This window comes from Centroberyx affinis, unplaced genomic scaffold, assembly GCF_046629955.1.
Source record: "Centroberyx affinis isolate AG114_WGS23_722 - 3 ecotype Tasmania unplaced genomic scaffold, CSIRO-AGI_Caff_v1 ptg000755l_1, whole genome shotgun sequence".
NCBI classification, from domain to species: Eukaryota; Metazoa; Chordata; class Actinopteri; order Beryciformes; family Berycidae; genus Centroberyx; species Centroberyx affinis.
In genome coordinates, this window is record NW_027279367.1 from 51776 (window position 1) to 65000 (window position 13225).

The 13225-nt window shown below is 44.4% G+C and overlaps 1 protein-coding gene across 5 annotated transcripts in view; it reads right to left on the reverse strand.

Annotated features, from left to right (window-relative positions):
* Positions 1-6252: 6252 nt before the first annotated feature.
* Positions 6253-13225, reverse strand: part of grm3 (glutamate receptor, metabotropic 3) — a 17961-nt gene continuing 10988 nt past the window's right edge. For all 5 annotated transcript variants that reach the window (XM_071519995.1, XM_071519998.1, XM_071519997.1 and 2 more), the window contains exons 6-12: positions 9988-10230; positions 9671-9860; positions 9124-9433; positions 8771-8964; positions 8339-8471; positions 6805-6986; positions 6253-6319 (exon numbers count right to left, since the gene is read on the reverse strand). In XM_071519995.1, coding sequence (XP_071376096.1) covers positions 6253-6319; positions 6805-6986; positions 8339-8471; positions 8771-8964; positions 9124-9433; positions 9671-9860; positions 9988-10230 — 1319 coding nt within the window. The remainder of the gene's footprint in view (positions 6320-6804; positions 6987-8338; positions 8472-8770; positions 8965-9123; positions 9434-9670; positions 9861-9987; positions 10231-13225) is intronic.

Consider the following 13225-nt stretch of genomic DNA (forward strand, 5'->3'; position numbering starts at 1 on the left):
GTGGAACCAGGATGACTCATTCCCTTTTGCTAAAGGCGCTAGACTTTTATCTTCAGAAACCCATTGGAGGGCTGGGAGCTGGAGAGGCTTAACTGGCATTCTGGGCAAAAAATTGATCTATATATATTAAATAGAAGATGTTGAAGAGATCTATTTATTAAAACTGAAATATGGAATCATTTTGAATTTTGAAGAAAACCATAAAGCCTTAACTGAACTGAGCCAAAAGAGTGTAAGTCCACTTATGAGTCCAGAGGATGAGGGGAGTAAGTTCACTTATGCCCCTTTTGGTTCTCTTTTGGACATTGTGATCAAGATCATGCAGAAGCATATTCATAGAGTTCATAGAGTCATCAACTATTGTGTTACTGAAACTCAATAAAACTGGTGTATTTTTTCCACTTCAGCTTGAAGGGAATCAGGAGATGTTGGTACCAAAAGACAGAATTGGCATATTTTTTTTTAATACTTTATAATATTGTTAAATGACTAGGCCTATCAGAAATGCCTGTCTACGCGCACCCCTCTGGCTCCATTGACCCTCAGCTCTACTTTACCGCATGCTCTCCTGTAGAGGGCAGTAGAGGACAGAGAAATGTTAATATAGAGCCTCTTTCTGTGATATTAAGCTCTCCTTGGACTTCTCTGCTTGTACTTGCCTTGTTGCGCTGCACCCAGCACGATCCTTGTCAAAGTGCCAGATTCACCTACTGTAGGCTACACTTGCACCCAACATTAGCTTCTCTAAAGTTGGTATCATATGTTGAAATCCTGCAGTTTTAGCATAAATTAAATTAAGTAATAACGGGATAAAAAGAAGAGAGCATTATTATCAGGAGTAATGTATGGACTGATAATGGACAAAAGTTAATGGCTGGCTGCCATCAGCAAAGAAATATCAAATCCTTTCTCTTGGGTCTCTCTGACTGTAGGGATCAGGGGACGGACCAAACAATGCACCGGGTTATGGCTGTTGATGTCATTACTCAATCAACAGACCAAAGCCTCCAAATTCCAACAGTGCTATTGCCATTGTGGAAAAGTGGAGCATTGTACTTTGAATTGAATACTTTCCTGTCCTCACACACCTTTAAGGGGTGGTTAAGGAAAGTTCCCAAGGAAGGGAAAAAGGTCTAGAAATTTAAGAGGAAGTAATGAAACGCTAGATGTATGTTGCACCATTGGGAGGGTTAGGGGGATCAAATCACTTCCAACCGGGAGGCCCCTATCTTTCCCTCCTGGCCCATTAAAAACGCAAGCCTCATAATATTGCAAATGATTTGCTGCATGATCTTTTCAAAGTAGAAAGAGCAAAAAGAAGCTATGACAGGATAAGGATGAACAAGGTAGCTTATATCAAGTCACACAATTGCAAAGACAATGTAATGTTTGCAGGGTTTTACCTGGATTTTCGAGTGAGATGCACACAGAAAAGGGGAGGGCTGAACACTTAGAGCACACAGCAACCTTCAGAAACCAAGGTAAGACTATTGGAGCTCACTCTAAGGAACAGATTAAAAAATGTTGTGCTTTACGTTCTGGGTGGTTCTATCTCCCTTCAAGTAGTTGACAAAAATGTCAGCTAAAATACGTGGAAATCCCTGGTTGTGTAAGCTAAATCAGGTTTGAAGATCTTTGGTATAATGACCCTAGCCTACCACCAGAGGGCGATCAAAGCCAGGCCAACTAGAAGAGTAAACACCCCCCCCCCCCCCTCCAGTTCTGCAAGAAGTAGGAGAGTATAGGCAGTATCATGACATTGAAGAGACAGGGACTCCGGGGTGGAACAGGGAACATACATGACCTGCAGGCATTTAGAACTTGGCACAGCAGTTTACTGTCTGCAGCGTTCTCCTGATCTGACATTCATCCCGAATTTGCATTAGCAGCCTGAAATTTGGAGACCCCCATTAGCAACCTGCTTTACCTTTCTACAGAAACCCATTGACCCTCGACTCTATTCTAACACACGGTGCCAGACTGTCCTGTGGAGGGCAGTGGAGGACAGATAACCGCTGACAGCCCCCCTAACCCCCCCGACTCTGTGTGATCTTGAACCTTGTCAAACTTTTCTTTCTTTCTTTCTTTCTTTCTTTCTTTCTTTCTTTCTTTCTGTCTGCGTTGTCTGTCTGTCTTTCACGAAGAGACACTGACACACTGGAGTGCATTGTCCTAAGGCAGGGAGCAGACTCCAGTAGACGGTTTAATTGGAGTGCCATCACTTAGGGAACAGATTAAGCAGAGTGTTAGAGACATCTTTCAAGATTTGCCAACACACGCTATGAATAGCCTGTGTGTGTGTGTGTGTGTGTGTGTGAGAGAGAGAGAGAGAGAGAGCGAGAGAGAGAGAGAGAGAGAGAGAAACAGAAAGATGCTTGTGGTGAGGGGCTGTTAATGTTGCTGAAGAGACACATTTACCTACACTTGCATACAACATTTGCATTTTGGGTGAGATTTATAGATTCCGCAGACACAGAGACGCACGGAGCAGTTTTTCTTCAGGAACTTGATTAGTCAAAGCAGGAGGGACACAGAAGGACGAGCAGACAACACCGGCTGTTTGCTTGTTATTATTTATTATGATGTCATCATAGCCTCGTTATTGCACGCATCATAAACACGGAACTATTGCTTTGTGATTGGCCAGTTCCAGAGTTCAGCCCGACCTCGGCTCGATTTTACCACCAAGATCTTGTCTTGTTTCAAATCCTAGAGACCAAGGACACATTCTGTTATATAGCGTGGCTGCAGCACAGAGACCCTTGTAGAGCACATGGCAGTTGGCACAGGCTGAATAGAGGGACAATGTCCGTAGTGGATGGCTTGCCGTTGAAAGGGATATTCATGAGCATAGCCAATTAAGGAACCTTCCAGAGAGGTATTGGGTACATGAGATGCCAAAGTGAGTGTAGTGAGTAAGGTGATGTATTTCAAAGGGACGTGTTTCCTTTACATCTACATCCCAGTTTCATTTTCCCATACACTCTCCAACTCCTTTGTCTACCTTCCCCTTATCCCATTTCCAATCTCCTCAAGGCTGCTGCCTTGGCATGTGCTGCGGTGGGCACCCCGATCTGAGTGCCTCTGTGTAGGTGTGGGCTAGCAATCTGCTGGTCTGGCTTATAGGCGGTCTTGGCTGAGACTGACTCAACAGCAAGTTTCACACATAGAGTGGAGATGAGGTGAACAAAGGTGGCAGGGGAAAGGTTGGAGGGGTGAGACGGAGTGAGAGAAAGGGGGTTAGAGGAAGAGTGTGAGAGTGTTGTCCAAGAGTGGTCACCAGACTAAATGAGAGGAGAATGAGGGTTAAGTGCTCTATTTGTGTGGCCATTAAAAGCTGGGAGTGGAGGACTGGGCCTTGCTGGGCCAAGTCCCATCAATCACTGCCAATTTGAATCAGAACCAGCAACCCGTTTCCCTCTTTGCATTCCTCCTCTTTTCGCACTCTCCTCACCCCTCCTCCCACCCTCTTCTCCATGCAGACAAATAGACATTCCGGCAGCGGATGTGGCAGCGGTTGTCCATAGCAACCTGCCATGCGGGGTGTATCTGGTGGGAGCAGGACCACTGAGTGAATGGCTAAGCCTTCTGCTAACAAAGCCTGTGAATCTCGGGGATGCTTTGAGCTTCCATAGAAGTGCTGTGACTTCTGGGCCGTGGGAGTGCTTTACATAATCCAGCAGCAGCTCCCCTCTGCTCTGCCACATCGCTCTCTCCCCCTGCTCCCTGCACCTTGCACACGCCCCAATGTAGGGCGGCACGTCTTGGCGCATCCACCGCTCGCTCAAATTCTTTCAATCTATCATTCAGCGTGATAATCTCCCAGGGTGCTGTTGGGGACAGGGACTGTGCCAAGGAGGTGTAGGCTGGTTAAAAGACGAATGTTCAACAGTTCTGCTTTACCTACTATATAACTTCAACAAAGATAGAACAGCTCTGGGATGCTCATCTGGGGACTCGACGGTTAAAAGGGCTGTCGGGGCAAATATCTCATTCTGATTATTTAACTTTTTGTTAGAAATACATCAAATACGGCAGTCAAATCTCTATTTTAGATAGCATATTATATAAACTAATTTAAGCTCAATTTATTAAGCTTTTACCAGCAACATCTTGTACACCTTGTACCATCCTAAATGTGACAAATCCTGCAGAAGCCAAGATTTAATATGAATTATAATGTACTGTATACGTGAATCTCCACTGCTTGTTCTGCTGCTATATTAGATTTTCTTTTAACATGGTCATCCACGGCAATTTTACAACTACTGATAGTGTTTTTGTAATTTTGTGCATTTTCCTCCACCTCGTCATTGTCTCCCAACAGAGTTTGTCATATTTCCAGTCACAACTAGAGATAGTTTGATGTGTTTGGATGTTTTGATAAGTGTTTTGATCTCTGCTCTAATATCCTTCCATTGGCTGGGCTCTAACAGCAGCTGACATTGTGTACTCTGCTTCCTCTCGTGAGCCTCTCTGGGACTGCCGATGCCAGCTGCTGCACTGTGCCTCTCAATATCAACACATTTAACACAGAGATGTAAACTGCACACTTCAATAAGTCGATGAGTCAATGACTTCATCTTAATGGTACGTGAGCTTCTCTTCCCATCCCCTCTTTCACTTGAGCTAATCTGTAAAACATAAGAATAACGTAATCAATGTGATTGGTGTCTATAGGAAATATAATTTTGATGATGTTTTTATCGCAGATTTAAGAAAGAAGCGGGGTAGAGAAAGTCACTTTAAACTATAGATCCCTTAGCTTCACTGTATGACCATCAACACTTCTTCAGGTAAACAATCAACGACAGAAGGCTTGATGGGGAATAGAACTAACTAGCATGATGTTGCCCCGAAACACTTACTGTATACTCTGAGGTCACTTTTACATTTACCAAACAAGGATTCAGGATTGGTAATGCTAAACTGATTTCTGGCTCCTATCTAAGGGCAACCTCTACCTGGAGCACTATCAGACATACATTAAGGCACATAGCCATATTCAAAACATCATCACATTATCTACGGGACACAACAAACATAGCCAAACCACTCCCGTGTTGGTTGAAAAATTAAACATGTGTTTAGCAAAACAGACTGTTTCGAACTGTTTACTTCCATTAGTGCTTGAGTCATTTGAGTACAAATTCATAATTTGCTAGGTAAGACACCAATTTTCTTTGTTGACAGAACTATCATGGCACTGGCTGTAATAACAGTTTTGAGGCAAAACAAATGCATTTGATGTACTCTATCTTTTCAGACCTATCATTAGTTATTATTACCAATCCATTACTGTACTGCAGTCCTCTAAAAGAAAAGCAGTTTGAAGTGGGAGTGAACATACTGTAGCTTTGGTGAACACGTCTGGAACTATGGCCATTTAGATAAAGGGATTCCATGATTAGAAATAGAAAAATGAATATTTGTATCAAAAGCAAGACATATTTACCTGCAAAACAGCCACAAGGGGTTTCTTTATACTGATCTAGGATGCAAAGCACATCTATCAAGATGTGAATAAATGGATTCTTAAAGTGAATTGTGTTCTGCCACAGTATTACTGTAAGTCAATGAGTTTGATGAATTTTGTACATGTCCATTCTAGCCGTTCAATGCTCTTCAGTTCATAGTTTCGTTCACACTCATTCTAGGGTTACAATACTGTCAACGTTGTGCTCTTGGAACCATCAGTAGTATAATATACAAATGTACAGATACACAATAGAAATGCATACAGAATCGGTTATTACAATGAGACCTACAAAAAAGCATGAGAATAAAAAGTCTGTGGGATATTGCAGGTGAGGCAAGCAGAGCCACAACTGTGTGTCCAGACCGATGGACACACACCCTCCTACCATGACCAAGCGCATGTCTATTTACACAGCGTCATAACAAAGCTATCAAAAACAAAGGCTCCAAAAATTCCTCCTAGAAACTTTTTTTTGTTCTTTTGTTTCTCTACTTACAACAATGTTGATTCCATGTATGTACATCCCTAGAAAATAATTTAATTATAGTTACACAGTTTCTACATATGTGAAACAATACAGTTCTAGTCCACAAGGAAGGTGTTTGTTTGTATGCATGTGTGCTTGTATGCATGTACATGTGTTTGTGTGTGTGTGTGTCTGTATGTGTATGTGTGTGTGTGTGTGTGGGTTGGGGGATGATGGTTGAAGGAGATAATGTTCGTAGATTGGCTAACAGTCGCAGGGGCAGATTTAGAGAGCGGATTGGGTGTGGTCACAGGGAGGAAGTGGTGGAGTCGACAATTTCTCTCCCATTGCACACGGTTGGAACGTAGTGGGCGCTGACAGAAGCTGGAGAGAGATGGAGCAAAAAAGAGGAAGGGAGAGGATAATTAGATAAAAAGACAGAAATCCTAGTTTCTACTAATTTCTAGTACAATAGGTCTGTACAGAGAATTGTTTTAAAGGGGCTACTTTAGTCAAAAACAAGCTCAGATAGAGTCAAATATACTGTACGTGTTGAATGATTTTGATCCAAAAGTGCATCAAATATATATTTTTCTAATACTATAAATATCAGCATTAGTTTTGTAATGTGATAATGATGTCATCAGTGCAAGGAGGGAGGGGGTTAGCTGGCGTGACAAAGGGGATGTAAGGGGGATAGACCCGCAGTCCAAGCAATTGCAAAGTGGACCAGAAGGCTGTGCTTTATGGTAGATAGTGAATGCTGAACCCACCCATCATTTGAAAAAACAGCAGGAGGGTGCTGCTCTTAACGCCCTCACTGCGGGAGCCCTTTAACAGTGAGTTAACCACATGTAACCTACCGTGAGATGCGTATGTGGTGGCGGGACCGCTGACACTGAAGCGATTGAGGTTGAGCCTGTGGCTGGTCACATTCTTCTGGGGCTGGAACATGATGATATGGACCTTGGGAGCAAACATACAGCCGAGGACCACAAAGCCACTCAGACTGACTGAGATGCACATAGTAGTGGTCTGAACCTGGAGAGGACAAAGGCAGAAGGACACTGAGACACATAGAGCAATGCTGCACGCTCTCTCTTACTAGCTAGACTTTGATTAATAAAACTCAGCATACATATTACAATGCCATTAAAAGCTAAATGGCTTGATTAGATGATGCCAAGTTTGATGATAATAAACTTTATAATAATGAACTTAATTTCCTATGGCAGTTTTTGAATCAATATTATAAAGTGCTTTACAGACAATTAAACAATAATAAATACAAGCAAATAAGGAGAACAATCAATAAATATAGAACATATAAATGCCTTAAGTGATTCACCTAGTCTCGATACCTGCACAGAGCCAATGGGGCCTTTAAAGTGAGAGTATTGCTGTTTATTGGCCTTTATAGGACTTTATAGGACCTTTATAGGACTTTGTTGCTTTGCAACAGTCCAGAGGATAACAATTACAGAGTGGATCAATAAAAGACTTAATCAGCAGAGACCACATGGGCCAAACTTTACGGTATCTCAATGGTAGCATTAACTTCAGTTTCTGTGATTTATTATTCTATAAGAATGTTAGCTGGCTAAACACAAAAGTTCTACACAAGCAAAATTAACTGTTTCATTCTTTCTTGATCACAGGTCTGGACAGGTGTGTGTGCCTTTCAGGTTGCCTTTTTCTTTTATTGCTACAGCCGTGTAACTTTGTGTGGCTGAAAAGAGTGAGGTTACAGGGTTAAATTACAGGAGCTCTCTGCACTGTGAGTACAGAGAAGCACATTAGTAATCAGCCCTCCAACATCTCCTCTGTGTATGTACTGTATGTGCTTATGTGTGTGTGTGTGGGTGTGTATGTTGGTGAGTGATGTTATGCTTCTACCTGACTAATCTTAAAGTCAGATTACAAGGCCAAAGAAATGCTTATTTCCCGAGAGAGAGCGTGAGAGAGCGAGCGAGAGACAGAGAGAGAGGGAGAGAGAGAGAGAGAGAGAGAGAGAGAGAGAGAGAGGGAGTGAGAGAGAGAGAGGGGGTGGGGTAGAGTGAGAGAAAGCTGTTTTTTATGGGGATCAGATGAACAGTCCTGGCATCAGCAGTCTTCTCTCAGGCCCTTTGATACAGTGCATGTGTGCGTGTGCGTGTGTGTGCTTAAGTGTGTGTATGCGTAAGATTTGTATGGATCAGGTGAACACTCACTCCCTTTGCTGTCAAATCTGGACATGTGTCAGCAGTTTGACAGAGCCTGTCTGTTTGTCATCCCAGCACTGCAGAGCTGGGACCATTGCAAGCAGGACTAGAATTTGTTCAAGGTGCCACTATACCTGTGTTTTCTGTGACCTGAGTGTGTGTGTGTGTGTGTGTGTGTGTGTGAGAAGATACCCTGTAGTCACTAGATGTAACATAGAAGATTGGGAGGAAGGCCAGCCAAATGATACAGGTGGTGTACATAGTGAATCCAATGAACTTGGCCTCGTTGAAGTTCTCGGGGCACTTCCTGGTCTTGAAGGCATACCTAGAGGGAGAGAATCATGTTTCAGATACACAATCAATAAGCCCAGAGAGCAAAGGTGGTTTGGAATATTATTGAAGCTATTTTAGGGCCTAGAGAAATTGTTGAGGATTTAATAATTTGTGTTTTTGAAACATTGAACAGTGAACATAAGGTGATTTTTTTCCAGCAGCACATGAACAAAGTGCACCAAAATGCAGCAAACGAAAAGCCCATGGCCGAGAACATGAAGCATTTTGGAATGCAACCTGTCAGTTACTTATCATGCTGTAATAATTCACCAAACCAGCTGCTACACTTACACAGTACACAGGATGACCAGGAGCACATCGTATCCCAGTGACAGCAGCATGCTGGAGTCGCGCACGTTACACTTGAGGATGACGGTCTGCCGTCGCTCTGGCAACGTGAAGCGCCGCGTCCCGGGAACTTCCAGCAGCAGCCACACTGACACCATCACCAACTGGACCGAGATCAGACTCAGACAGATGAACACCTGGGAAAGAAGGGAGGGAGGGAGGGAAGAACAGAGAGGCGAAGGAAGAGAGGAGAGGAACGTAAAGTGAAGGGCTGCATAAGCTGTTTCAAACTCTATCCAAAGTCCATCCATACATCCATCTCCATTTGACTGGTAGCTGACTGTGCAATCACTCACCTGAGAGGAGGGGCTAATGAAGCGTGGCCTTGTCGCGCCACCTCCGTCCTTCACCCCACTGAAAATCCTGGCGATTCTATTGGTTTTGGTGAGCAGGGCGGAGTAGCAGACCGCAAACGACGTGCCCAGGCCGAGGCGCCGCAGGGCACAGATGGCAGGAGAGGGTTTGGCCAAGAAGAGGAAGGTCATGGCGTACGACATGAAGACTCCCAACAGGAGGATGTAACACAGCTCCCTGCCTGAAGCTTTCACCAGGGGTGTGTTGTTGTGTCGGATAAACACCCAGAACACCAAGCCGGTGCACATGAACCTGGGGACAGGGTTACGGTTAGGCAGTGTTTATCTATCTGCCATATCGGTGCTGGTATAGGACAGAGGGTATAGGAATAAAATCAGAATGAATGCTAGATGTGAACCTTACAAAACCTCAGTCCCCTTTCCCCCACCCCACCATCCCCCCAACACACACACACACACACACACACACACACACACCTCTCAACTACTCAGAAACTGACATCATGTTGACAGCCCTCTTGCCACTCACCCTACGCAGGCGATGGTGATTGGCCCGATGGCCCAGGCATCCTCCCACATGATATAGTCCTCGGGGAGGTCGTAACAGGAAGTGAGGTCGTCAGTGGGCCACTGGCCGGGGGAGCAGGGCGAGCAGGTGAACTCGTCAGCCAGGAATTCATGAGGCTCACAGGCTGTGCAGATCCAACAACAGTACTCACCTGGGGAATGGGAATACAAACAACAGGGTTTGACAGCTTGAGCTTTTCAAAAGACATGGCTGCTTGGTATGGTCTGCCACCGCCACACGACACTCAGAAAGAACATTGTTGAAATTCATTCTCCTACCTGCCTGCATTTTCTTCATCTCATTGCGTGCGCATGGGTCGCTGCACTGCGAGGTGGGCACCACTTCCCTGGGCCAGTGAATCAGATCGCTGCTCAGACTCAGACTCTCTGCCCATTCACCTACTGGCACGTAAACATAGCGATCGCCAGAGCGCTGGTAGCTGAAGATGTTGTATCGGCCCATGCCGTCCCCCTGAGAATCAAACTTTACTACTGTCTCACTGCCCGGGGGAGAGAAAGGGGCTGGAAGGAGAACAAAAAGACAAAGAATGGGAAAGAAAGTGATAACAGAGTGAAAAACGGAGTGGAAAGCTACACAACCACAAACACATTTATTCTACTGAAGTCTCATTGATGCATGCTAAGGCTGTTAAAAGCAGCAGTGAAGACAGAAACAATAAGCTATGGTCAGTTAAGCCTTAGGGGTCCAGAGCAGACACTGATAATTTCCATTTCTGAAGACCAGCCAGTTTGTATTTGCTAAGAGGCTATAAATGCCTGTTACGCCTAGTGATGTCTCCGCGTGTCTCTCAATGGCCTCTATCTTCCCTCAGGTCAAATAGGGACAATTGCACTACTCTAATTTCAGATCTGACAAAGTTTATTACCAAATGCAACATTAACAAACTGCCCATAAAGTCATATAGGCATGAAGGCAGAGGACTGAATCCCCAAGCAGTGCTATAGCTACCCACACATTGATAGAATTAGCCTCTGGGTCTCTTATGTGAGGGAGGTACATTGCTGAAACTGCCAAATTGGTTTGTATACAAGTTGTTATGAAAGGATTACCATCTACCCTGAGGATGTCGGAACAGAAGAGATTGTAAAATTGGCAGGATGCTGAAACCATTAAAAAAACCCATAGAGAAAAGCAGCTATATAGTAGAAAAAAGTGACTTCTTGATGCGGTGCAGCGTTGGACCTGACAGTGCTGACAGTTGGTCGTTTTGACACAGACAAAGTGCATGTCACTGCTATAGCGCCACTTCTGTCCTTACAGCGGAGCAATCAACCCAATGCTGCTGACATATTGTACAGGGCTGTGTGTTATACACTATTGCCTCCCCTGTCAAATGATGATGTGGCTGGGGATAGTGCAGCATACCAGCTCTATGAAGCATCACTTGTCAAACTGTAACAAGGCACTCAGTCTTCAGTGCACAACGGCATTGATAATACTGCGCTATATTCCTTATATGTGTGTGTCAGTGGGTAACTGAAGAAATCACAGGCCAAATTCTTTCTCCAGACGCACAGCTTGGAATCAGTGGAATGAATCACAATACAGGTTGGGAATAAGCTGCTGGGCTGGAAAGGGTGTATGTGTGTGTGTGTGTGTGTGTGTGTGTGTGTCTGAGAGCGTGTGCATGCATGCACGCGTGTGGAAGCTCCATTAGGTTTTACTTTACAGTGTGATGGTTAAGGTATTGCTCTGAGCGCTGTGGGAGGCTGTGCTGACAGAACCAAAGCTCTGACCCTGCTGTTAGTGGTGTGTGTGTGTGTGTTGTGTGTGCGTGTGTGTGTGTGTGAATGTGTGTGTGCGTGCGCGCAATGCAACGCTGACAGGGGCTAAAGCTGTGCTATTGTTGTGAAAGCTCAATGTGTTCAGAGAAGAATGGCGTGTCAGACGGCAGCAGAGGGGGTTAGGGTTTATGAAATCCATAAATCACATAGACAGCATAACCCTCTATCTTTATCCCCTCTCTTTCTCTCTCTTTGTCTCTCTCTCTCCCTCTCTTACAGGAAATTCTTACTGTCAAGTCTTCCGTGGATTTTGGGGCTAAATGTTTAGGTGACAACTAAATGGATATGATTCCAATAAGGAGCCGCTGATAATATCTTCAGACTCAGAAGAGATAAGAATCCATTATACTGCAAGTTGGCAGATAATAAAGTCTGCTAATAACACAGAGCAATAAGACAAGCCAGGCCCTCCTCCTCTTAGACACGCACACACTCACACACACACTTGCCATTAGCTAATTATCATAACTGCACCTTATTAGTACCTTAGATGTGTGTTGAAGCCTAATTAGCTGTATGTGGTAATTATGTGTAATGCAGACTAAAGAGAGAACAGCATTAGTCTGCAGACGCCTTTGAGGGCGCAGTTTTGTCCTTGACTTCCCTCTAATAGATCACATCCAGAGCGCAATAGACTCGGGAGACTGTGATTCCTCCCTATAACCAACACCGGCGACCTTGCTGACGTGACAGAGCGCCTTATCAGGAAAGTGTATGACGGTGCAGGTTAAAGCTGGCGAAGGCCACCAAGGCTTCACTGGTGACTGCAGAGAGCTTAGACAGGCAGCCTGGGTCCTTGACTGATGGATGCCACTCTCTCCTAAACAGCGTCCCGAGCTAAATCAAAAAACAGTGTCAAGCTCCGTGTTCCAGTGGGCAAAAGCTTTGGGTGCCGCTAAAGGAAGAAGTAGATTCTTTATTTAGGCGGATGGAGGTGGATCTGTCACGAAACAAAATGAAATGAAAGAAATGTTTGGTTGTGGTCTTTTTTGTTTATCCGATGGGGTAAATATTCTACCACTCTAGTAGTCTGGAAGTTATTCCCTCAGCTATATTTCTACAGTATCTTTCTCTCTGTCTCTATCTGTTTGAAGGGATGTAACTCAACCAATTCCATGATCTGAGGAATTAAATCGTGTGACTTGTGGGCAGCTTGTGGGCTTTCCTGAGGTGGCTTAAAACATACAAGCACACACACACACACACACACACACACAAACACACACACACACACAAGCCCTGAAACAATGCTGATTCTATGTGACTCCATCCATTCTTCCCCGTGGCCCAGTCCAGTCCAGCTGAGACCCACAGCAGGCTCAGCCCTCAGCACTTCTCACAGCTCTGAGCGACTTTCCAACACCAAAAAGTGGAAGTTGCCTTCTTAGCATTACACTAACAACAGCAACATTCTCCTCATCTCAACCCAACTGTTGCCGCGGTACACGGATACAGTGCCTCATGCAGTTAGGCGGCTGATAAATTGACATGTTTCGGCGCAACAATACTGAGCTTCCTTTACGCACATCACCAGCTGTGAATATACAGCTATTAATCTGCGATGATTCATTACATTGTTTGCTTACCCTCATCCAAACTCTACTCTGCAGAGCGGGGATCTTTGCAAATCAAACAGCTGGAGCCACAGAATATAAAACAAATAACAGTAACAAGGCAAATAAAGTGATGTGGGACAAACTGCGATTAAAGC